General features: G+C 39.7%; 2 protein-coding genes across 3 annotated transcripts in view; one reads left to right on the top strand and one right to left on the bottom strand.

The window, feature by feature from the left end:
- Positions 1-27,228, bottom strand: part of prnpb (prion protein b) — a 201,354-nt gene that overhangs the window by 135,791 nt on the left and 38,335 nt on the right. The gene's annotated exons all lie outside the window — the stretch shown is intronic.
- On the top strand, positions 1,907-26,460 carry septin5a (septin 5a). 2 transcript variants are annotated; one of them, XM_074639361.1, is made up of 12 exons: positions 1,907-2,063; positions 2,226-2,239; positions 19,455-19,545; positions 19,694-19,780; positions 20,664-20,787; positions 20,948-21,082; positions 21,556-21,673; positions 21,766-21,867; positions 22,731-22,827; positions 22,917-23,052; positions 23,742-23,844; positions 25,320-26,460. In XM_074639361.1, the coding sequence occupies exons 1-12, from the start codon at positions 2,018-2,020 to the stop codon at positions 25,380-25,382; spliced, it is 1,116 nt and encodes a 371-aa protein (XP_074495462.1). In that variant the 5' UTR covers positions 1,907-2,017; the 3' UTR covers positions 25,383-26,460. The 2 variants fall into 2 exon arrangements, with proteins under 2 accessions (XP_074495462.1, XP_074495461.1); XM_074639360.1 differs by lacking the exons at positions 1,907-2,063; positions 2,226-2,239 and adding an exon at positions 16,251-16,633.

Genomic DNA, 27,228 nt, shown 5'->3' with positions numbered 1-27,228 from the left:
ATCAATTACATCCGCATAAAGAACAATTGCAACAGTTTGTCTTCAGATTATATGTAGCACAAATAAACTGAGGATCATAAGTACACACAAATTAAAAACATGAGGTAATAGATCTCAGAAAAAGAGGAAGATGATTCCAGTTTGATGGAGCTTTGTATTGGAATGACCTGCGTCCAACTTCTTTAAAAATTCTTGGGACAAAGAAAAAGGGATGTTGCATATGTCTGAGTGAATATGAAGATCTACATGGAACCGAAAAACTGTTTCAAATAGGAAGGACAATTAAAATAAACATATTTGAAAATAAACTGAACCCAGTGAAATTGCCTTCTAAATTTCAGCTGCAACCAATTAAGTGATCTATACATTGAACAATGATGAGTTCTATAAGGACACCTCAAGACAAATCTACAAAGAGAATTATATACAACATTAAGGGGCCTAAGATAAGTGTTAGAGGTGTTTTGATAGACAATATCAGCATAATCAATAATAGGTAGTATCAACTGTGAAATTATTCTTTTTCTGACTTCAAAAGTAAAACAATTAATTGAGCGATAAAGTGAACTCAGACAACCATATGTTCGTTTTATAATAAAATCAATATGGGGCTTGAAGGAGAGTTCATGGTCAATCCAAAGTCCAAGATATTTGAATGAATCAACTTTCTCAAGGGGTGACCCATCAACAAAATTAATATGCAAATCCAAATAATATGTGAACGATTATGTCGCGTACCAAACACCATGCTGCAGGACTTCTTTTTATTCAATGCAAGTTTGTTGTTATGAAACCAGTTTTGGACCAAATTAAAATCAAACTGTAGAGAATTCTGAATTTGTAATATATCAGAGTTAGAAATGTAAATAACAGTGTCATCAGCATAAAGATGAACAAGACAATTTGAGCATATTTGAGGTAGGTCGTTGATAAAGATAGAAAAAAGAAGTGGTCCCAAGGTGGAACCTTGTGGAACACCCTTTTCGACAATTAAATAGTCCGACTGAGAACCTTGAATGACAACACTCTGACGTCTATTATGAAGATAGGCATTAAACCAGAGGAGAGCATTTTGATTTAAACCAATAGAATAGAGCTTATCAAGTAGGAGGTATTGATCAACCATATCAAAAGCCTTGGAAAGATCGATAAAAATTGCACCTGTCAGTTGGCCTTTATCAAAGGATGAGAACACATCATTAGTACATTTTAGAAGAGCTGTGGTGGTGGAATGATTAGGTCTAAAACCTGATTGAAATGGAGATAAAAGGTTGAATACATTTATATTGCAGATGGTCGTCCTTTAACCGCAAGGTTGGCAGTTCAATCCCTGGCTCCTGTCCGATGTCGAAGTGTCCTTGAGCAAGACACTGAACCCCATGTTACTCCCCGGGCATTTTACAGCAGCTCATTGCTCCTAACTGCTTAGGATGGGTTAACTGCAGATGTCAAATTTCATGCATACCCGTATGTACTATATATGATGATTGTTTTTCAAGTTTAAGTTAAAAGATGAACACTTGGCAAAGGGAAACTTGAAGCTAGAGGAAGTTAAGTGTTGAATCTGTAGGTTTATCAGATAGAAACAGAGGTTTTCTATGGTGGGTCCAATGATTTGTATGAATATTCATCCATGATTGCTTGTAAAATATCTGATTGATATTAATATGATCATTTTTGTGATGGATTCTCAAGGATTTATATCAACAAATGCAACATGTTGGGCTGCCTTTTAAAAAACTAAGATGTATTTCTGGCTGGTTATATGTAATATATAGATTTACATTGATGTCAGTGAGGTTGATGTGGACTCTAACCCCCTCGTGGCATCCTGTAGCACCTCTGCTTGTAGGAATCTCTGCAGTGTGACTGGCTGGATCTATGAGGAGGAGGAGGAGCCTTCATCTGTCAGCTCAGCCCGCCCTCCTGCTGTCTGTCCGGGGCTTGGAGGCGAAGCGAGGGGGCCGCTGTCTGTGAGCCGAGAGAGAGAGAGAGAGAGAGAGAGAGAGCGGTCAACATGACGGCCAACATCAGATACAAGAGCCGGATCCCGGTGAAAACAGGTGAGCATGGATGTTATTTATTTATTTACAGCTGTGTATGTGTGTGTTTATTGAGGATCAATGCAGTGACTGCTTCATGTTTGTGTCTCCTGGGCGTCGCTCTGCATCTCTTCATCCATGCACCTGCACCTCCTCATCCATCCATCCGGTAATGACCAACAGAGGAAGGCACCGAGGTAAGAAAACATCCTTTTTTATCTATTTATTTTAATGCTGTTGAGAATGCATTTGCAATATAGTGCTTTGTCAGAATACATCCACGCATTGGATGGCCTCGATTGCAGCAGCATCAGCAGTATTTACGTTTCACATCGCACATTTTCCTCCTCGATGTGCACATTTTTCTGTCAGTTTTATATATAAATGCATGATGCTCTGAGGGCATCCATGCCATCACAGGCTGAGCTGTGATCAGCAGGCTGACAGGCGGTGGGGGGTTGGTCTCATTTTTAGACGCATATGTGGAGCAGGCAGCCAACATGGTACCCAAGAGGCAGCATCCTTCCTCTCCATCCTCTCCTCCTCTTTAGTATTATTATCTGTCATTAAGTCGGCCGATGGACTGACCTAATTATCAACGTCATGATTACAGTTAGGGCTGCTGCTGGCTGCTGGCTGCCTTTAGTGAACCCTTCCCAACCATTGTTCAGCTCAGAAACACAGCTGCCACATGAGCCTGCAGGGGAGGTCGCATCTCTGATGACCCAGGGCCTTCCTCCTCCTCCTCCTCCTCCTCCTACTCCTCTTGGCATAGTGTCTAATGACAGGAGAGAGCAGTATTTACACGTGCTGAGTGTGCTTTGATGATTCAGCAAACCTGATTGTTAATAGATATAAAATAGTGTCCATTAAACCCTCCTGTTGTCTTCGGGTCAAATATGAACCGTTTTCAAACTTCATTATATCATAAATATGAATGTCTTTCACCTAATTGCCCCAAAATTACATGGCTGGTTCCCTTATATGGTCTTTGCAAAAAAATAATAATGACCACTACTTTCGTTGCATTATGGGTATTTTATCCCAAATTATAGCATCTGTGGTGGTGCAATGTGTCACACTGTCATTAAACATTTTTTTAATATTATAATATTTGTAATATTCTGACCAAATGTTGACATATACCGGTCTGTGATAATCCATCAACAATATTCCTCCAATTTTGAATATAGTCCAAATAATTCATAATTTCTGCATTTTTTCCTAAAAAAATTAGGTTTAATTTCATATCAATTAGGTTTATTGACCCTGAATTCCAAAAAAAAAAAAATGTGTGGTAATGAGTTGGAATGAAATTGGCCAAAAAGGTGTAATACAGAATTGGGTGATAATTTATAATGTCTGCTTTAAAAAACAGTCAAACCAGACTAGGTCAATTTTGACCTGGAAAGACAAAAGTTGCATGGTCGACGGGAATTATATTTTAATTGACATTTTGCAACAAACATACATAACATAATTTGCAGATCCTGTATACATACACCACAAAACCATGTCTGTCTAAAGTGCCATATTTTAAGATTTGTTATACACATAAAAACAAACATTGAAAACAACAGTATGAACAGATAGGGAGTGATCTTTTCATTATCATACAATCATAGATTTGTAAAAAGAAAATCTGGCCTGTGGGGTGTTACATAGTTGACCCAGTTGTCCCAGCGTGACACAAATAATTCCAGTTTATGGTTAACATACTATGTTATCCTCTCCATTTTATAAATGTCCATTGTAATGTCCATCCATGTATTCAGAGTTGGGCTCTCCTGTGATAACCACTTCCTCGTAAGAGCCTTTTTACCAGCTGCCAGCAATATATTTAATAGATATTTGTCTCTTTTCAACCATTCTTGAGGCGTAAGTCCGAAAAATAAAGTCTTGCACTCCATGGAAACATGACATCTGAAAATATCTTGTAAGGCATCATGAATCTCTCTCCAATATTCTTGAATGACAGGACAATCCCAAAAAACGTGGTAATGATGTGCATTCAGATTTCCACAATTTCTCCAGCAAGCTGGGGAGTTCCCATCATAGTGAGATATCCGAGAGATTGTAATAAAATACCTTATCAGGCTTTTCCAACTAATGATACATGTCTTCTTAAATTCACCTTTGATAACACACACGATACCCATGTGTTTCATACCAAAACTTGCAGAACACTCTCAGCTCTCTTCCTCCTCCTGAGGCTGTCATTTGTCCCGGAGCACTGTGTAAAGAGATAATACGGCCCTAGAGCTGAAAAGTTGTAGTCGTTTTTTTTATTTAATTCGTCAAATCTCTGGTGAAAACACACCTTTACTCATGTGGACCAAGTGTTTTGGTGCTTGAAATTGGTTTACTAAAGTCTTAGGTTCACAAAAGTAGTGTAATATAGGAATAAAATAGTATATAAATGTATAATAAATGTCTAAAATGAAATTTTGTAATATCACTTTTTGAGTAGAAGTGTAGTCTGTCACTGTACTTCACCTTAGAGGGGCTGAGATCAAATAGGACCGAATAATGACTTCATACGATCAATGTAGGTGTTGTAATAGCAAATACATCCACACTTATGGCATATATTATATGTCTATACTGCCTAACCATTTATTCTACAGCTGCCAGTTTATGAGGTTCACCGAGCTAAAACTAATGCAATGTAATACAACAGCCCTGCAATAAATACTCATATGTCCAGGTTTTGCTTTTATTGACTCAACTTTATGGTGATTGTGAAGCTCCAGTTGGTGTTGTTATCGGATTGTATTTCACTGAGAGGTGTTATTCATCTACTCTTATAGATATACATGCATAGAGTAAATATTAGAAGTAGGGCTGTCACAATATCAGATTTTCACTACATGATTAACTTGAACAAAAGAATTAACGGTAACAATATTATCGCGATATTAAGGCTGTCAATCGATTAAAATATTTAATGTAATTTAAAATGTACCTTAAAGGGAGATTTGTCAAGTATTTAATACTCTTATCAACATGGGAGTGGACAAATATGCTGCCTTATGCAAATGTATGTATATGTTTATTAGTGGAAATCAATTAACAACACAAAACAATGACAAATATTGTCCAGAAACCCTCACAGGTACTGCATTTAGCATAAAACAATATGCTCAAATCATAACATGGTAAACTGCAGCCCAACAGACAACAACAGCTGCTTATAGAACCCATTTTCATTCACTTATCTGGAGGTCAGAGGTCAAGGGACCCCAATGGATTCACTGTAGCTTTAAAAATGAGCCCGCTACAACCAAAAAATTGCAAGTTTCGTTAATGCGTTAAAGAAATTAGTGGCGTTAAAACAAATTTGCTTTAACGCGTTAACTTTGAAACCCCTAAAAATCACCCATAGTGTCCATCAACAACATGATTCACGTGAAGCACCAAAAGGCAACTTTAAAGATGAAAATGCATCAATACTGTAGGTGTTGTAATAGCAAATATATCAACACGTATGGCATATTTTATATCTCTATACAGCATAACCATTTAGTTAGACTTTGTTATATCAGCAAATAATGTGTCGTATTGTATCGTGATGAAACTCGTGATTTACAACCCTACGTATTTAGTCTCCTCGTTGCCCTTTGTCCTCAGATATACTGTAAGCTGGTCAGGTTGCAGACAGATTTGCCTTTTCCCAAAAATTCCCAGTTGGACCAAATCCAGTAGTTGAAGTGATTGTGATCACATGGCATTACTACCGCAGCACACACACACAGACGGGCACACAAGCTTGTGTGTGGATTGCTGGAAAACCTGGATTAGTGTGATTGTTGCTGCTTGTAAATGTAGCTTTAACTGTTTGTGCAGAAACTGTGAAAATACCTTAAAATTACAATACATTTTCATCCACTACTAAACGTGCTGTCATTCACTCATGCTCAGTATTTAGATTACTACAGTTTTTACACCTCGTTAGTTTTGCTTCTTGGCTTTCAGCCGCTCTTCACTCCCACATACTCTACTGCATCTGACCCTGTTGGGCACTCTGAGAAAAATACCTCATATTGTGGATCATCCAGGCTGCGGAGGAGGACTAAAACAACGAATAGTACTCAGTGAACGCTGAGATCATAGCTGCTGAAAGAACCATAACTGATTATCAATCCTAAAATCAATATTTTCAGAGCAGTCCCCTCCCTTCTCCTCGTCCTCTTTCCATGTCTCACTCCCTCACATCGCCATAAACGCTCCCGTCACTTCCTTTGCTGTGATATTACGTTGCCAGGCAACAGTCTTTTTTTAATCTGTTTTCATCACTTCTTCGAAGCGAGTGGACGACACCATCTGACCTACCCACAATCCCGTTGCTGTGATTATTCTGGGTGTGGGTGGGTATTCACTGTACAGTTTTCTTTTTTTCACGACAGATCAGAAAGAGAAAAATCACAATCACGGATGTGTCACCCTGATATGGTGAAGCACACAAGGAGCAAATGAACCACATCCAGAATAACATGGTTACCGTTGTAAAAACATCCTGACTAAATATAAATGTTTTGATGTCTTTTTCAGATATTACCAGTGCTGCTACAATCATCTAAACATGTTCACATCAGTTGGCAAAACAAGGTCCATTTATTCGCTGTTCAACATCAGATTTTAGTGTCTGAATTAAGACATAAATAACAGCAGCTTCATTATAGTTTTTGCAGGAATGTTACAATCATACAAAGAGAAGAAACCGATCATAGAAGAGACACTTCATGTGTAAAATTTCGGGGGATCTATTAGCATAAATGGAATATAATATTCATAACTATGTTTTAATTAGTGTATAATCACCTGAAACTAATGGTACGTGTCCACATGCTCCGTGCTTTCCACGCCCCCCATTCATTGTCTGTGTAAGCAGCCGCGCAATGCATTCTGGTAGCGTGGCGTCGCGATTCGAGAGACTAGGCGTCACGACGCCCGCTCCTCATTTGCATAAAGTTGAGGGCTCGTCTACTTTATGCAAATCACGGGCGTCCGACGCGACTCGCCGCCTCTCGAAACTCCCGAGGATCTTTTAAAATAAATGTTGTCGATCCAAAATAAAGACAGATTCATCAACTGCATGGGTTATTTCTCGCCTCAAATGTTTTCAGAAACACATTTCAGTGAACTATTTACGTGAAATAAGAGAAGAAAGTTTCCAAACGAGCCTCCATACTGGTTCCGGTTTGAAAGCTGGGAGCAGCAGCCAACGGCGGGAAAGCGTTTGTCCAATCAGGAGCCGAGTGCCTTGTTTCTAGGGACAGCACACCAAGCGTCCAATGTTGGGAAGCGTCGCGTCCCCTTGCGATAAAAAACGCCCCTGTGGACACGTACCATAAGAATCGTTGTATTTTCATTAGCTCAGAATGAGCCCTTCATATCTACGTAGGGAGCGGGTCCTCTTCAAGGAGTCCGCCATGTTGCTCCTCGCATTTTTACGTTACCTGAATGCCACCGTAGTTCTCCGACACGCTTGTGAAACTGCGATAACGTGAGCCGCAGAGTGAAAAACAGTGGTACCGCCACCCACTGTCTGCTGTCTTGCCCCACAGCCTAGCTCACGGCTGTTGCTCTGCACTGCTCTCAAATGGCGGTTACAGCTGATAACGCCGTCCCGACCGACGCCGTTGTTTCCACTGTACACGCTGTTAGCTGCGGCTCAGCCGTGGCCATGTTGAGAGCCGTGCGGAGAAAAGAGATATGCTCCCAATCTCACATTTAGCACCTTTAATAACATATTAACATTCACAATTCAAGACTTTATTTCTTGTTATTTACAAAACCTTAATTATTAACATCTATCATATCATTACAGATGAATTACTAAGTTTTTGTGTTGTAGAGTTGTAGAAAGTGAGAAACCTGTTATTATTGCTGACTTATTAACATTTATAACTGCAGACGTGATGGCTAATTAGAGAGTGAGACACCCTTTATTAATGACTTCATCAATAACCTGACTATTAATGACTCAGCAGACCCAAAAGTTGCCAGTTACAAACTCTTTATAAGGCGTGCATTATTAGAACGTGGTCATTTAAATGTAATTTTGAGGAATTATCTCAGCGTTATCACACCTTGTTTTCACTTCCGAGATGTCATCACTGTCACATTACATACGATGACTTCTCTCTGCAGCAGTGAACAGATGTTGGTGCATGTGTCACCTCTCGCTTCACTCTTCCTCCATTATTCCACCCTCCTCCTCTCTCTCGCTGCCACAGATGGGACCCTCACCAGCTCCCGGTGCGGACCAGCTGCAGGGCAGTAATAGGCGTATCTCGGGGGGTTGGGTGGGGTAATGAAACTGGGATTTGAACCCCCTGTGGCTCCGGCTTTTCAGCAGAAAAGAAAAGTTGTAAGAGGAGAAGGAGAGAGTGGCTGATCCAAGAAGTCTTTTACTTCTTAATTTATTTACAGTTTCTGTCTTTTGTCTCTCCTTTAAGTAGCTTCAAGGAAAATTCATCTTCCACCCCGTCTCTCTGACAGTATCAGACATTCTGTATCATCTTCATTGAAGCAATGCAATGTTTACAGAATGAAAACCCAAGATGTGGACTCTCTTTATGGCTTCATTATGTTCTAGATGTCTTGTGCATCATTTTATACACATTTCCCATGAATTAACCTGACATTAACTACAATTTAAAATAAAGTTCTGTGGGTTTGAACAATGTTTGACTGCTCAGCATCAGTGTGAGATGACTGACAGGCTTCTGCATGCCCGATATAACAATCGAGACGCAGTAAAGAACATATGAAGCCATGTATGAAGCCATGTCGGATAAAGCAGCTTCTGTTATCTTTCCATGCCTCTACAAGTTTTCTTTGGAGTGTTTTTCTTCTGTGACGTTCGGTGCCCTCGTTCTTGTTCAGGTGTTGGAGTTTCTGGCCTGCGGTGTGTTCACGTTCACATTCTTTCATTTTGTCATGTTGCAAACACGCATGTAATGATCCAGTAGAGCGTGTTTGTTTCGTCTTGTACCTGAAGCAGCTCACCTACTTCTCCTCTCTGAGTTTTATATGTAACTGTGCAGTGCCTCTCATTCGTTGGCTCTGCATTTCAAGAAGCTTTTAGCTTTCAGAAAGTAACCGGAGGTTGACCCAGATAGAGAGATTCTTTGAAAAAATCTTTTCAAGTATTTTGTCGGCCTTGATATGTTCGGGATTTGGGATTACATGTTCTTTGGAAATAGGGATCAGGAGCCCGAGCAGTGATCTCATGAAACAAACGAAGAGAATTAAGATTATTTCACAACCGTTCTCTGTGTAAATAAATCCAAACAAATCTGAATAATACTTTAATCAATCACATAAAGTTAATTTTTAACATTTAATTCTTATTAAAGCAGAACGTAAGGCTGAGATTGAGCAGCACAGTTTGGAAACAGCAGTTGAAAAAACAGTCTCAACTAAAGGTCCACCTATTCTCTTGTTCTGGAGACCGGTGTTTTGTTTTGAACGTTAAGTTAGTGACATTTGTGACGTGTTTTCCGTACTTAAGTTACGTTGTTTCCGTACATATTTTACTTAGTTTACGTACTTATTTTAAACCTAACCATGATGTTTTTCATAAACTAACTAAGTGGTTTTGTTGCCTCAACCTAACAGCGGACGTTACCGTAGTTTTGTTGCATTGCGTACAAAATAGTATAGAATGTCCTTGTAAAATCATGTTATTTATACACCTTCCTGTGACACCGGGTTAGACAGAACAGGTAACAAATATATATAATTTGATTTTCTAAACAAGCTGGGCACTGTAGTTTTTAACAGACGTTACCAAACGGAAGGAAATAGGGCATTTGTTGGGGACTATTTTCAGCTGTAGAATGATACACATGTGGTACTTGAGTGAGTATTTCCGGCAGTAGGACGGTATATGTGTGGTTGATTCAAAATAACCTACAGTGTGTGAGTTTATGATAGTGAAGGAACGTATCACAGTGCAAAAATATGACTAATTTTGACAGATAATACTTGTTTGTAGGATCTATTCATTGTAGTTTGACTTATCCTTGTGAGTATCAGAAGTTGTGTCCTTCATTTTTGTACTTCCAACCTTCCTGAAAACTTTCTCTCCTGACAACATTTAGCTGATTGAATCGTTCTGCTAAATGTTCAGGGATACGACATGTTTATCATACCATTCAGGGTTACAGCCACGCTCCCACAAGCGTCCCATTGTCACTGAATCGGCGGATGCTAAAACTGGGCTACGACGGCAAAGTGTCCTTCAGTGAGGCAATTTTATTGTTGCCTGAGCAATTACATGCTGTCAGATTAGCATGTTAAAGAGCCGAGTGCATCTCTTAGGAGAGAAAACAGAGGAGGAGAGAGGAGGCCAGGGGGGCTCAGGGTCCATTTAAGTTGTTTTTGTACCCCTCTCCCTCTGTCTCACCCAGCCTCACCCCTCCTATCTCCCCTTATCTCTCCCTCGCCTCACTCACTGGTAGGCAGGCAACAAAATCAGGCGAAGTAGTCGGGGTTAATGGTGTGAAAGTGTCAGCTGGACGGCCGGGAGATGCAGAGAAGTCATCAGTAAAGGTCACCGCTCTTCACTGCTGCATCACAGGCCGTCTGGCTGCAACACATTACACCATTTTAACCCAGGTTATCAGCACAGTTTGACCGAGACGACTGAATTTCTAGATCATTGCGAGTCCGCACTGGTTAAGAACAAGGGTGGAAAGTACTATTTGACTTACTTTGGCCACCAGTTATTCCTCTTTAACTTTGATTTTTGAGAAATTGTTATAGAGTAGCTACTGTTATGCCGTTGCTGTCAGCTGTTAAATGTGTGAGGAGTCTTTTCATGGTCAGTGGAGATTTAAAAAGTCTTCTCAGCGTGTCTGTGTTGTTGTGGTGTCTCTCATCACTGTAGCCTCTTGAGAGTGTTTGGCAGAAGGGAATGATGGGCACGCTGTTGGACCAGACTCATTTGGATTAAGGCTTATATTTGTGTGTTTGTGTGAGTGTGTACCCTGGCAGTGGAGTGGACTGCTGGGGGCTTTTCAGAGTCGTTTCCTTAAAGGCCATGACTTAGTGTGACTGAGAGGAAGAAGCTGAGAGCTGCCTGCTGACTGAGTGGCTGATATCTGGATCTCTGCCTCTGCAGCACCGTCCAACATACTGACTGACAGTCATGGTACATTTATTATTAATATTCTGATAACGAAGGAGTCTCTTCTTGTACTTGTTGTAAAGAGGAAAACAAAAAACTTAGAAGCACAAAGTCGGAGACCATATTTTGTCCTGAGGCTGTACATTTCCCACTTCTCTTTAAACACAATGTTGTCCAAATGACAGACAGTTGGTGAAGACTAAGATAGAAATTTGTTTAAAAGTAAAACAAGTAATACAGTATTAACACATTATCAGTCTTTATTTATAAAGGCGCTTTTCAAAGCATTGCAAATGCATTCGCTTGATTAATTGTTAAAGATGCTCTATACGATATCCAAAGCATTAATATAGCAGCAAACAACTATTGTCTATGTAAAGATATAAAGGAGTAATGTCTACCTGAGCAGAGAGTGAAGTTGCTCTCCTTCTGAGTGTGTTGTAATCAGAGCTTCTCTGTGCTTTGTTGACATAGCCGGGCTGCCGGTGTATGCTTTTAGTGCATGTATGCCACACTGCCTAGCTCATGGCTTCCACTCTGCTCTGCCCTTATACGGCGGTTACAGCTGATAACGTCGTCCCGACCGATGGCGCCAGGTAAACTGTTATCTCTGTCAGTCCACTGTTTGCACTGTTTAGCGTTAGTTAGCACCGGTAGCTGCGAGCTGTGGCTCGCGGTAGCGGCTAAAAGGCGAGCCCGCATCTGGGGAAACTCTTGCGAGATTGTTAAGGTTAGGCGTTGATCTCGAATGGTTAAGGTTAGAATAGGTCGTCGGGCAGCGAGTCTTGCGAGAGTTTTTGCAGATCTCAGATCAGATTCCACAGTTTGCGGGCTCCCTTCTAGACACGTCCGTTACTCGCATTCGCCGTGTTGAAAGGCAATAGAAATGCTCCCAATCTCGCATTTAGCGCCTTTAAGTCGATCGACAGAAAGTTGATCTGCAAAAACTGTGAAAATGTATTAATGATTTAAGTCACTTATTGAGCAAGTATGCCAGATATTCTCTGGTTTGTGCTTCTAAACTGTAAAAATGTTCAGCTTGTTCTCTGTTTTATATAAATATAAAATTAAACATTTAGAGGGTTTGTTTTATGGGCTAAACAATCAACATTTGACACAGAAAATAATCTTTACTTGCAGCAGCAGTGTCAAAGTGCTTTACAGAACGGAGTAAAGACAGAGAGAAAATAGTTGCAACAAACAAGACAATGTCTAAAAATGTGCTCACAAAGAGAACAAACCACAAAATATAGAGTTATACGATCATGTGAAAGCCAAAGACAGCATGAGAGTCTGGAGAGGTTTTTTATGTCCCTGCTTCCCGTCATCAGTCCTGACTCATGGTTTGTCTTTAACGTCCCTCTGCACCTGTCGTACTCTCTACTACCTTCCCTCTCTGTGTTTGATCAGCTGCAAAACGCCAGAGAGGCGACTTAGATGACAATTTAGTCACTCTACAACAGCAGTGACGAGTCTCTCTTACAATATACAGTACGATTGTAAGATCAGTAAGTAGTTGTACAGTAAGATTCAGATCCAGATGTTCAGGCAGTTATAGACTGAGGTGGATAACTTCTGCATTCATTGATCTTTCATTAGTTTAACTGTGTGTTTGAAACAAGTCTTAAATCTGGTGCGAGAGGATCTGTCTGTTCAGCAGTAGCTTTTTGTATATTTTATTTTCGGTTTCCCATTTCACAAGAGAACGGAGATAATTTAAGACAAAGGGAAGAATAAATATATGTAAATGAAAGATGAATAAAGATAATTCAAAATGGGTTCAGGCTTTGTGTAAGTAGTCGAGGAAAGACGACTAAATATCTGAAACACTTCTCAGGATTAATGAGCGTCCATTTCATTTATTTTACTATTTATGACATGGAGAATTGGATCATTTCCAACATATGGATGTCTTTTTTTGGGGGCGTGTTCATGTCTTGTTAGTGACTAAATGAAAATGTTGATGTCATCTCAGAATAACAACAAAAGTGCCAAGAATTAATCTGGTTGTATCTCTTTCTTAAGCCCCTTTAGGAATATATCCGAGTCCTTTTATCCAATAAAACAGGTCAAAACATAATAAATGACACCAGATTGATTTGTATCTACAGATTATAATCCACCTCTGTGATCCGGTAACCTTTAACTCAGATTCCCTGTGCATGTCTGAGATAACCGTTGTTTACCTGAGAGGTGTCAGCAGCAACACAAACATGACATTAAGTGTCTGCGATGAAGGTGTGAATGACGACGATTACACAAGACTCAACTTGTTGCCTTCACTTTGTAACGGGAGATGTTTAATTGAACATAATGTCAGATTTGCAAAGTAACAAAAGAGGTGTGACTGGTAAAGATTATATTTAGTCTGTCTGTCTGGTCGTCTGTGGGAGAAAGGGACAGCTGGCCTCAGAGGGTGGGGGGGTTAGCTGGGGGTCTATTGTCAAACCATTTCATGACATCTGTTCTTTTCTTCTATTCAGATTGACCCCCCTCCACACACACACTCACTCTTTCATGTCTACAATGACCTAAACTCTTCATCTAGCATGTTTACATCAGCACCACCGCGGCTGAGATTGTTTCCTCCCTTCCCTAAACTTTTTTTATGTGAGTTGATTCCCTCTGTTGCCCTCCGGTGGCGTGGAGTGGGACGGTCACATCCTGTACGTGGCATCACCGCGGGGTGTGCCTATTTTGGAGAAAGAAAAGAGGAAAAAAAAAAAGGTCTTTTATTTCAAAGAGCGTTTAAACTCTGCGGCCGACATCATGTATGAGCCGGACACACCCACACACACACACACACACACACACACCGCCATCACATCTGGAAGCAATCGGCTGCAACCTCTGCCATGAAATGTACCTCGTTCACCTCGACATGGTGGCTGATCTCCTTTACATCCTTTTCATTACAGTCTAGACTGGAGCTACCCAAAGCTTTTTAGATAAAAAAGGCATCATAGATATCTGCTATAACAATTTATTTTAGTGACCTAACAAACTTGATGTAAAACATGTGACATATGTGAATTAACGTCAATATTAAAGGAATAGTTTGAGATTTGGGGGAAATATGTTTATTTGTGTTGTTGCCGAGAGTTAGGTAAAGATTGATTGATGCCACTCACTCACGTGTGTGTACAGTAAATATAAAGCTACAGACAGAAGATGGTTGGCTTAGTTTAGCATAAAGACAGGCAGTATTTCTGACTGCTGTGTACCCAGTGCGCTACCTCTGGGTCTGAAAATAGCCAAGTTTAAGTACTTTAAACTTGTATTCTTTCTAACAGCCAGCAGGGGGCGACTCCTCTGGTTGCTAATAGAAGTCTTTGAGAAAATGAGCCTACTTCTCACTTGATTTATTACTTCAGTAAACATTGTAAACATGAGTTTATGGTCTCAGTCACTAGTTTCAAGTCTTCTTCAATACAGCATGATGTTCATTTATGGTCCCATTTAGAGTCAAATAGACCATAAAGCAGGGGATGCTTTAGGGCGGGGCTACCTTGTGATTGACAGGTCGCCACCACGGCGTTGTCCGGTCTGGGAATTGTCCGTGTTTTCGTCTTACAACTTTAACCCTTTCACTGTGTGTTTTCAGTTCATGAAGGTTAATTTTAACCTTTTTGGTCGCATAAAAATGTCTTATTCAGCATTCAGCTGTACTTAGCTGTACTTAGCTCCACCCTCTGGGCTTCAAAATCGTAGTCCACAAACCAATGGGTGACGTCACAGTGACTACGGTACGTCCACTCCTTATATACAGTCTGTGTGTGTACCTGAAAGACTCACCTGAAAGCGTATCATGTTTCGATGACTATCTCCAACCGTCAGCTGCAGCATACCTGCATATTTAGGGATTTGAATGTGTTGGTTTTAATGTTTATTTCTTATTTCTTCTGTCTTTATACATTTAAAGACGTAAAATAAAATGTTGTACAATTTAGCTTATACTTTCGTTGAATACTTCTATTTTATACTTTTCAGATTATGATTTTACTTACAATAAATAAAAAAACACAATGCATTAAACTAATCGTTCCCAACCTTTTTGACTTGTTGTGACCCCTTATAAAGAAACAGTCTACTTGTGGCTCCTCGTCACATTTCAGATGTTTTTCAGTTCCAACTTAGAGACATTCCACCTCTAAACTTCCCAGATGGTTTCATTTAGATAATTGTTTGAGGCTTAAAGAGGTGAAAGGGTCTAATATTTCACAAAAAAATTATATTTGTGTATCAGAACTTTGTTTTTCTTTTTCATTCCTCTCATGACCCCTCCGATTTAACTTGTGACTCTTTGAACGGGCCCGACCCCGTAAGGAACAGATTAAACTTCCTAACTTTATATGAAGTTGTTAAAACTACCAGCTGCAACAGTAAAGTGCTGCTTATGAATTGATGCATCAGCATTAACATTCTTATCATGTGATAATATATCAGTCACAGGGCCATTAGTTTGCCGAACGAGTACTTTAACTTTGATTCTTTAAGTACATGTTGCTGCTGATACTTCTGTAGTTTGACTTAAGTCGGAGTTTTACTTGTAATGGAGTATTTTTACATTATTTTATTGGTACTTTTACTTAAGTAAAATATCTTAGTACTTCTTCAAACACCTCATTATTTTAATGAGGTGAAAAAATATACAATAAAAAAGTGGTCTAGACGATGCTGAGCAGCGTCTGTTCAGCACACACACACACATACGTACTCATGGATTGACAAGTTAATTAACTTGTTAATCAGATAAACTCATTCCTCAGGCCTGTACATGCAGTGTTTGTGTCTTTATCTGTTATTTGTTCTGCAGCTTTTGTCACTGTCAAGTTCAAACAAGTTCCCTTTTTTTGCATCTAAACTTTCTGTCTGTTCCTCCTCTCTCTGCTTCTCTTCGGTGGTCATTTCTCTCAGTTTATTTTTCAACTGTCGAGCAGCTGGGGGAGGGAATACAGGCTGAATGAATGAGTTTCTTTTAGGCGTTCGCGTCTTCCATCCCTCCCTTGTTTCCTCCCTCAAATTGCCACCTCTCTCTCTTACTCCCTACGCTCCGTTTTCCCTCCCTCTCAGTGAGAATTCCTCCATACCTGTCTGAACAGGGAGAGTCGGACCGCTGTAGGGCAGAGGAAGGAAAGAAATAAAGAAGAAAAGAAACGGGGTATCAAGAGGAGGAAAGTAGGAGGAACAAAAGGCACATATTTAAAGAGGACAAACAGGAAAGAGAAGTGTTTGGAGAACCGACACAGAGCGAGAGTTTATCAAGATCTCGAGGCTTCAAATCTGCCTTTTTTTCTCCCTGCTCCCTGCTGGGCTGTTTTTCTATTTTTCTGAGACCCGTAGCTATTTTTGTCCGTCAGTGTTGGAGCGGTTTGGGATGGATGCCATCATGCTGCAAGAAAAACTGGTGGAACGGCTGCTGTGCCCACGAGTGAGAACAGCCAGGCAGAAGGTAAAAAAGTTGGATTTCTGGAGGGAAGAATAGACACAAAAGAGTGGAGAAATAAAGACAGAGTTCAGGATTTCTTTATGAATGCATGAACAACAAGCCTTAACACCTGTGGACCCACTGACAGCATCTTATCTCTGCTTTTCTGTGGAGGTGTGTGACTGATTTATTGCTGAGGTGATTGGACTGTTATTAGGATTACTCACTGATTTATCTGAAGTTTTTCCTCATCCTCTGGCTTTCTGACAAGTGAAGTATGTGTGCTATGCACTCAATGCACCGCTTGTGTGTGTTTTTTGTGAATCCGATCCTCACCCGAGGGGGCTGTCGGAAATGCCCGTGACAAGTTATGACAGCTTATAAGGACTCTGACTGTTTGTTTGGCTCGTGCGTTTGCAGAGTGAAGAAAAAGATCTTTTCAGGTCCGTTGAATGCAGCTTCTGTGTGGTGTGTGAATGCTTCTCGACGGGCCTCGAGTGTGTATTTATATCTACGCATGTCAACACACACTGTCGGGTGAAGATGACGTCCTGCCAGATGCAGCAGAGACAACCTGCAGACTGAGAGAGCGACTGTGTGACCCAGTGAGCGACTGGTATCTCGTGGCTCTCTTTGTGTGTTTCTCTGAGAGTTTTGAGTGGAAACTCTGAGACGCTGGTTTATTCTCAGCTGCTGACTGAGGAATGCTGCTGTGCACGTGTTTTTCCATGCAGTTGTAGATGTTTCTGTGTTATAGACGCCGTCTGTCTGTTGTGGTGGGTTTTTTATTGCGTCAGACGCTGCCAGATACATTTTGTTTTCACATTATAAACCCTCCGAGCACTCTTACAGTTATTTGGTGTCTGCTGCTATTTTTAAGCTGTTGGCTCGTGATGTTTTATTGTAGACCTGAAACAATTATTCCAAACTGAACTTTTTTTGATCATTAATTTGTTGTTTAAATCATTTTTCAAGCAAAAATACTCAATAATACACAGTTCTGCTACTTTTATTTGTCTTTTGCAGTGGCGGAAGAAGTACTCAGATCTTTTACTTAAGTAAAAGTAGTAATACCACAGAGTAGACATACTCTGTTACAAGTAAAAGTCCTGCAATCAAAATTATACATAAGTAAAAGAACTTTACCTACAAAATAAAGTTAAAGTACCAAAAGTACTCATTATGCAGAATACATCAGAATAATGTATATTATATGAATGCATTACACAACTTTACACAATAAAGGGATATCAAGTATAATCTAGGGCTGTCAAAGTTAACGCGATAATAACATGTTAACGCAAATTAGTTTTAACGCCAGTAATTTCTTTAACGCATTAATGCAATCGATCTTTCAGAGGTTATAGCGGGCTCAGTTTTAAAACTAGAGTGAAGATACTGGCATCATATGAAACTAGTAAACCTAAGGAACCCATTTGATACGAACCATGTCAGACTAGCTTGTCGTGAAGGAGGCTAAACTACGCTCCAAATTTACGCTAAATTTTGGTGAGGAAAAACTGTCATGGGCATTTTCAAAGGGGTCCCTTGACCTCTGACCTCCAGATGTGTGAATGTAAATGGGTTCTATGGGTACCCACAAGTCTCCCCTTTACAGACATGCCCACTTTATGATAATCACATGCAGTTTGGGGCAAGTCATAGTCAAGTCAGCACACTGACACACTGACAGCTGTTGTTGCCTGTTGGGCTGCAGTTTGCCATGTTATGATTTGAGCATATTTCGTATGCTAAATGCAGTATCTGTGAGGGTTTCTGGACAATATCTGTCATTGTTTTGTGTTGTTAATTGATTTCCAATAATAAATATATACATACATTTGCATAAAGCAGCATTTTTGCCCACTTCCATGTTGATAAGATTATTAAATACTTGACAAATCTCCCTTTAAGGTACATTTTGAACAGATAAAAGATTAATTTGTGATTAATCGGGATTACATATTTTAATAGATTGACAGCCTTAGTATAATCTTATATTATCTTAACCTATAATAGTACTACAATATTAACCATCATTTATTTTGTTGATTATATTTTGTGTTGTTGATCTGGACTAACTAAAGATATCAAATAAATAAATGTAGTGGAGTAAAAAGTATAAAGTAGCAGAAAGTCGAAATACTCCAGTAAAGTACAAGTACTTTAAAACTGCACATAAGTGCAGTACTTACATACAGTAAATTTATTTAGTTACCTTCCACCACTGTTCCTTTGTGATGGTAAAAATAACTATTATAAATATAACTAAATATGTTTGGATTTGGACTGATGGTCAAACAAAACAAACAATATGAACACTTAATTTGAGACGGGCATTTTTCTCTCTTTTCTTACTTTCAGTCACCCAAACAATCAATTGATTATTCAGGACAATATGGCTACAATTAATAATTGTTTTCACATTACACTGTTGTTTATTTTTCTATTAATGGAATAAATGTTTGGCCTAAAAATGTCAGAAAATAGTAAAAAACAACAATTTCCTTACGTCTTGTTTCATCCGACCAACAGTCCAAAACCTAAAGATATTCAGTTTGCTATCACATGACATAAAGAAAAGCAACAAATCAGAACATGAGAAGCTGTAACTAGAGTATTTTGCATTTTTGATTGAAAAATAACTGAAACAATTAATCGATTATCAAAACAGCTGTCATTATTTTTACTGTTTGACTAATCAACTAATTGTTTCAGCTCCACAATGACTTTCAGATACACTGATAATAACAACGGACCTACAGTATTGGCATGTTCTTTATCAAAGCGTGCATTAATACTAAACACCTCCTTCTTCTTTGTGTCTTTTCTTTTCCTGTCGCAGGAGAAACAGTATGTTGGTTTTGCAACTCTACCCAACCAGGTCCACAGGAAGTCTGTGAAGAAAGGCTTCGATTTTACGCTCATGGTTGCAGGTCAGTTTGTAGCTGAAGATACTTACTCGACTTGTACACCTACAGCTAATGCACCTAATAAACTGTTATCTTAGTTTATTTATACATTGTGACCTTATGTCTGTCTGTCTGTCTGTCTGTCTGTCTGTCTGTCTGTCTGTCTGTGCAGGAGAGTCTGGTATGGGTAAATCCACTCTGGTCAACAGCCTGTTCCTCACAGACCTCTACAAAGACAGGAAGTTACTGAATGCTGAAGGTGAGTCTTTATGCTGTTTATTATCTCTCTCTGTATCACAATGAACGCACTGCTCTGGTATGTACAGTATGTGAACCTACCAGACCACTGTTCGTCATTTAACCACGTCACACAGCTGCTGCTGCTTCACTGAAGAAATCCAGTTGAGTTTGTACATTTTCTAATTGATTAACTGGCAACATGTAGCGCTGCAGACAATCTGCTGCTGCACCAGACTGCAACACGTTCTCATCCCAACGCTTTGTCAGACCCCTCAGCGTCACTTTACTGTCCTTTAGTGTTGTGAATTAAACAAAAAAATCTTAGTTAGATTTAGGATACAAAGCCGTGACAAAGCCTCCATATTTGACGCTCTGGGAATGAGAACGGGCTGGTTGCACATTCTGGTGATATTCTATTTTTTTTTTATTGTCAGTAAATCCACCCGATTCGACTGTTATCAAGCCATTAAATAGGCCTTATCAGTCGCTATGAGCACCATATATGTGGGTCATTAGGGGCCTACTACGCCTACTACGTTGTAAAAGTGAAAGTGAACACGTTCTAACACGTAAAACTGAATGAAACATCACGTTTTGAACATAAACAAAAAGGTTTCTTTAGATTTAGGCAACAAAACTACAACTTCTATAGGTTTAGACAACAAAAAAACACTTGGTTTAGGGAAAAACACCGTGTTTTGGATCACAAACTCAACTACACATTGTTGAACCGTTGCTGAACTCCAGTCTCCTGAGTGAAAGTCCTGTGAAAACCCTGAATTACTCCATCAGCACCATTCACTTCTTCTGCTTCATCGCTGACCTGCTGCTTCAACTGCTTCAGCTGCTTCACCTCATTTCCTCCCCGTCACCGTCTCCCTCTCTGTGTCGGTGCTTTACAGAGCGCATCAACCAAACTGTCGAGATCATCAAACACACTGTAGACATCGAGGAGAAAGGAGTCAAGCTCAAGCTGACCATCGTCGACACGCCGGGGTTCGGAGACGCCGTCAACAACAACGATTGGTGAGCTGGAAGACCTGCTGCTCGCTTGAATTCACACTGCTGCTAATGGAGGAGCTGCTAACGTAGTCTGTGTGCCTGTGTGTGTGTGTGTGTGTGTGTGTGTGTGTGTGTGTGTGTGTGTGTGTGTGTGTGTGTGTGTGTGTGTGTGTGTGTGTCCTAGCTGGAAACCGATCACAGACTACATAGATCAGCAGTTTGAGCAATACTTCAGGGATGAGAGCGGACTGAACAGGAAGAACATCCAGGACAACCGAGTCCACTGTTGCCTCTACTTCATCCCTCCGTTTGGACACGGGTAACAACACACAGACACACACACACACACACACACACACACACACACACACACACACTGTCTGTAAAGGGGAGACTCGTGGGTACCCATAGAGCCCATTTTCATTCACATATCTGGAGGTCAGAGGTCAAGGGACCCCTTTGAAAATGGGCATGGCAGTTTTCCTCATCAATATTTAGCATGAGTTTGGAGCGTTATTTAACCTCCTTCACGACAAGCTAGTATTATTTAGCGTTCTAAGCTAGTATGACATGGTTGGTACCAATGGCTTTCTTAGTTTTTCTAGTTTCATATGATGCCAGTATCGTCACTCTAGCTTTAGAACTGAGCTCGCTACAACCTAAAAACCGCAAGTTACGTTAATGCGTTAAATTACCTGCAGATTTCCTGGATTAAGTCATCAATTGAAGCTGTTTTGATTTGGAGGACTTTAATGACCTTACTTCATTCTGACTCTGTATTTCTCTCCGCAGGCTGCGTCCGGTTGACGTTGAGTTCATGAAGGCTCTGCACGAAAAGGTGAACATAATTCCACTCATCGCAAAGGCCGACTGCCTCACGCCCAACGAGATCAAAAAGCTCAAAGACAGAGTGAGTCCCAGAACTGCAGCTCCACACTGAATTCAGCGTGTTTAACTGTATGCAGGTTATTCACTGAAAGCATTAATCTGATTCATCTTTAGATACGAGAGGAAATAGACAAGTTTGGGATCAAAGTGTACCAGTTCCCCGAATGCGACTCCGATGAGGATGAAGAGTTCAAACAACTTGACAAAGAGTTGAAGGTGAGTCAGAGCGACAGAATCCAGTTAGTTAACTGGTTAAATACAATTTTATTAAATACAGTATTTACAAAATTAAATACAATAACTTAAGTGATTAATAAAATAACAGTAAAATATAATAAAATTATACAAATTAAATACAATAATAAAAGGAATGTCTTTCTTTTTATTATTATTTAGATGATTTTTTTTTAATATATTTTATTTGTTCAGTTGTGTGGTTATAGTTTCTATAAATCTTATTTCCCACATACAGATCTAAATGCTGTTTTAAAGTCATCTTTTCACAACCAGGAATAAATTCTGTTGTGGAAATAGTGAATAATTATTTATTTTGTTGGCTTAAGAGTAGTCAAATATAAATATATCGAGCCTAAAAATACTGGAATCAGCTAATTACATGCACTTCTGCTGTTGACTAAAACTCCCCAAGTTCTCAGAAGAAATACATTGGACCTCAGTGTTCTCACTTACTCCTCGTGGGATGTCAAACCATCCAGATAATATCAGTCTCATGTGCAAAGATTTAGAAATATTCGCCTGTAAATCTTCATCTACTAACTGACCTTTTAACCCTTTAAGGGATCTTAAACTGAAGCGTAGGAGCAGCGAAGTGTTTTCGGTTTGTGACATGAATCCACAAATCAGCTGGGAAAATCTGTGCAAGAAAAATAAACAACAAACTGTGTCTCATCATTTACAGTCGCACCTCTCTCAAGCTTCTCAGTGGGCTGTTTGTGGATACCTGCATGCTCAGTCAGCTTTCTCTGGACAGATCAGGGTTAAATAAAAACAACCCACCCTCATGTGTGTGTGTGTGTGTGTGTGTGTGTGTGTGTGTGTGTGCGTGTGTGTGTGTGCAGGAGTGCACCCCGTTCGCTGTGATCGGCAGTAACACGGTGGTGGAGGCCCGAGGGCAGAGAGTCAGAGGGAGACTGTACCCCTGGGGAATCGTTGAAGGTACGTTCATATATTTACAACCTCTGCAGCTGTTTGAATAACTCATAACCTGGATTATATTAATTCATTTGATGTATTTCTTTTCTCAGTGGAGAACCAGTCGCACTGTGACTTTGTGAAATTGAGGAACATGCTGATTCGTTCGCACATGCACGACCTGAAAGACGTGACCTGCGACGTCCACTACGAGAACTACAGAGCGCAGTGCATACAGGAGATGACCAGGTGAGTGAGAACACGAGAGAGAGAGAGAGAGAGAGAGAGAGAGAGACGATGATGATGTTTAGTAAACAGCTCAGATTACTGATGATGTTTGTAGATGTCATTACTGATATGGCTGCTTCACCTCTCCTCCTCCTCCTCCTCCTCCTCCTCTTTCTTCTTCTACTTCTTCTTCCTCCTCTTCTTGTTCTTGTTCTTCTTCTTCTTCTTCCTCTTGTTCTCGTTCTTCTTCCTCTTCTTCCTCGTCTTCTTGTTCTTCTTTTTCTTCTTCTTCTTCTTCTTCTTTTTCTCCTTTTTCTTCCTCGTCTTCTTGTTCTTCTTCTTCCTCCTCCTCCTCCTCCTCCTTTTCTTCTTCTTCTTCCTCCTCCTCTTCCTCCTTTTCTTTCTTCTTCTACGTCTTCTTCCTCCTCTTCCTCCTTTTCTTTCTTCTTCTTCTTCTTCCTCCTCCTCCTTTTCTTCTTCTTCTTCTTCCTCCTCCTCTTCCTCCTCCTCTTTCTTCTTCTACTTCTTCCTCCTCCTCCTTTTCTTTCTTCTTCTACTTCTTCCTCCTCCTCCTCCTTTTCTTCTTCTTCTTCCTCCTTTTCTTTCTTCTTCTACTTCTTCCTCCTCCTCCTTTTCTTCTTCTACTTCTTCTTTTTCTTCCTCTTCTTCTTCTTCCTCCTCCTCCTCCTCCTCCTCCTCCTCCTCCTCAGTAAACTGGCTCAGGATAACCGTATGGAGAGTCCCATCCCGATCCTGCCGCTGTCCACTCCAGATGTGGAGACTGAGAAACTAATCAAAATGAAAGATGAGGAGGTATGAAGCAACGTTTGCTGTTTCACCAAACAAAGAATGTTTTGATTTCATGAATGTTTCCTAGAAGAGGTTAAAGTGTTGTACGATGTCGCTGTCTCAGTGCAAGATGGCTGCTAACTTAACTGAGAAATGATTTCCATGAAGCTCGTTCACCACGGAGAGAATACTTCATGTAACTTATTTAATGGTCCAACTAGTAACACATGCTGTGTGACTAAAAGGCTAAAAATAATGTCTTAAGTTTATTAAACTTCAGTTGTTCACCTAATGGATTTTAAATTAGAACAGTTAGTGAATATATTTATATATTTTATAGCGTGTAAGTAAAGTAAAGCTTCTTCTTTCTAATTATTACATAATGACAGCAGGCATAAAATATCTCAAGTACAAAGAGTTGCCTTGCCATCTGGAAGACATGCACTAGCACTAAGGATTCATATTTTATTAATATTAGCAGAAGAAACTAATAATTTAATAAATATCAAAAAAGAAAGATTAAACAAAATGCGGGATGTAATATGAAAACATGACATTCACACAGGTACATAACACTCAAAGGACAAAAATATAAACATAAATATCTAAAAAACACTAATATCACGAATATGTTAAAAATAAAAAACAACTGAATGTCCATCTTACTTTTAAAGAAAGTCCTTGGTATTAGATGTCAGTCTGGAAAACATCCGAGGGACTCTGATTGTGAGTTAAAAATCCTTTATTGAATCAGAGTCCCTCGGATGTTTTCCAGACTGACATCTAATACGGAGGACTTCCTTTAAAAGTAAGCTGGACAGTCACTGTTATTTTTATACAAATAAAATGTAAGTGGCATAAATCTCATCAATTTACAGGGAGGAAACATCAGAGACAGGATTAGAACTCTAACTTGGTATACCAACTTAATAAGCAAAACAAACTAGAATACATGAATATGTATAATATTCTATTCTGTCTCTGATGTGTGTCCATATGCAGCCTTTAAATATGTATTATTTGGGACTAAAATCCATCTTTTCATCAATAATATCCTGAATGAAATCATGTATTTAGTGCCAGTGTTACTGAATTATTGGTCAACCCCACAATATCAGTGATTATTATCTTTAATCAGAATCAGAAATACTTTAGTGATCTTATATAAACCTAAAGAGATGTAAGAAAATAGAAATAAAGGAGTATGAAACATGTAAATTATGTTCATAATGCTGCAATATAAACAATATATGTAAAGTAATATAAGTAATACAAATTAAAAACAAGAAAATTAGAATATAAAAAATATGAAATATGTACAAATATTTGTTTTAAGACTAGAATATAAAGCATATAACCAGATTGCAAAATAGTAATTATAAAATGCTTATAAACCAGAGTCTGTATGATATTTAATCTATTTAAGGATTAAACACCCGCTAGCATTAAGCTTCAGGATTTATTAATGAGTTTATCTAAACGTTCCTCTCCGTCTGCAGCTGAAGAGGATGCAGGAGATGCTGAATAAGATGCAGCAGCAGATGCACGACAAAGACCAGTGACGGGCTGCAGCGCCGCCTGCTGTTTCCCCCCCTGAACCACAGTGAGACCATCAGACAAACATGGATATCACATGTTAGTGGCGACTCTGGCTGTACATTTACCCTCAGTTTGGTGCTTTGTATAGTTTGTCTGCCTGGACGGTTGTTTGTCAGAGCGTTTTTTTATTTCATTTTTGTCTCTGAAAGTCTCCGTTTGCCCACTTTGAGCCCCTCGCTGTGGTTTTAACAGTCTTAACATAATATAATATAAATGCGTAATTTAACTACTCAGTGTATCTAATTTATAAATGCAATGCTAAACTTTTTTGGATATTTTTGTCAGGGTACGATGTGTGCTACCAGATGTTTTGTAAAGAAATTTAGGTTGTTGGTGATGTTTAACATTTGATGGATATTGTTTTTTATTATGTGTTTGTGAGTGTGTTTGGGTGTGTGAGTGTTTCATGACATTTCCTCCAGATATCCGTCCATCAAACTCCCTTTTATCCACCGTGACTTTACCTTTTTTTAACTCTTGTTAATTTGCTCTCTGATCCTCATAAATACCTTCATTTTTTTCACATATGGCAAGTCAAAATATCCTCTCCCAGCATTTTTTTATACGTGCTGGTTGAGCTGAAAATGCACTTATTGCCAGTGGCTAACTGTGAATGGAGAGCCTTTGACATAATGAGAGGGTCGGTGCAGTGCAGGGTGCATGTGCAAGCATGCTGCCATTACTCATATCCGCTGAATGCTGTGGGCCTATTTTTACTGCTTTATAGCCGATGCCCTGTGCTCGTGTTGAAATGCATCTTGTCCTGCAGTTTGCTTTGACGCCACTACGGTGAAAATAGATCAATAACGAGGAGCGAATACTGTGTCTATGCTTCTGTTTTAAAGTCCTCTCATTGGAAGTGAGTTGCTGCATTCTGCTAGTGAAGGTGTGTGTGTGAGTTAAGGTTGTTTGAGTGTGTGTGTGAGAGTGTGTGTGTGTGTGCTGATGCTGAGGAACAGTACATATTTTGCCTGAAGGCTGTGAGCTCAGCCTGTGCCCCATTTATAAAAGTGTGACAAATAAAACTCTTGTTTCTCGTCAGTCTGCATCGTTTCTCTGAATGTTACAGAGCCGTACGTCGAGGTCCAGCGACCGCGCGGCGTCGACTTCCTCACGTCACGTCCGGCTGTCAGACTCTGAGCTGCTGCAGGAAAACATTATCTGCTGATTCATGTTTTATCTCCTGCAGCCATTCTTCCTCTGCACCGTACGCAGCATCTTCTCCCTGTCAGTCAGAGCAGACACAACATGACATTAATAGGAAATATCTGTAGTTTCTGTTTGAAAACTTTGACTCATAAATGTTGTGGTGGAAGAAGTACTCAGCTCAGTAATAGGGCTGTCAAAGTTAACGCGATAATAGTGTGTTAACACAAATTAGTTTTAACACCACTAATTTCTTTAAAGCATTAACACAACTTGGGATTTTTAGGTTGTAGTGGGCTCAGTTTTAAAGCTAGAGTGAAGATACTGACATCATTTGAAACTATAAAAACCTAAATAATCCATTGGTACCAACCATGTCATACTAGCTTGTCATGAAGGTGGTTAAATAACGCTCCAAACTTGCGCTAAATTGTGGCGAGGAAAAACTGTCATGCCCATTTTCAAAGGGGTCCCTTGACCTCTGACCTCAAGATATGTGAATGTAAATGGGTTCTTTGGGTACCCACAAGTCTCCCCTTTACAGACATGCCCACTTTATGATAATCACATGCAGTTTGGGGCAAGTCATAGTCAAGTCAGCACACTGACACACTGACAGCTGTTGTTGCCTGTTGGGCTGCAGTTTGACATGTTATGATTTGA

The sequence above is a fragment of the Sebastes fasciatus genome, chromosome 6 (assembly GCF_043250625.1).
Source record: "Sebastes fasciatus isolate fSebFas1 chromosome 6, fSebFas1.pri, whole genome shotgun sequence".
NCBI classification, from domain to species: Eukaryota; Metazoa; Chordata; class Actinopteri; order Perciformes; family Sebastidae; genus Sebastes; species Sebastes fasciatus.
The sequence above is the reverse complement of the archived record's forward strand: the minus strand, read 5'-3'. Positions and strand labels throughout refer to the sequence as shown.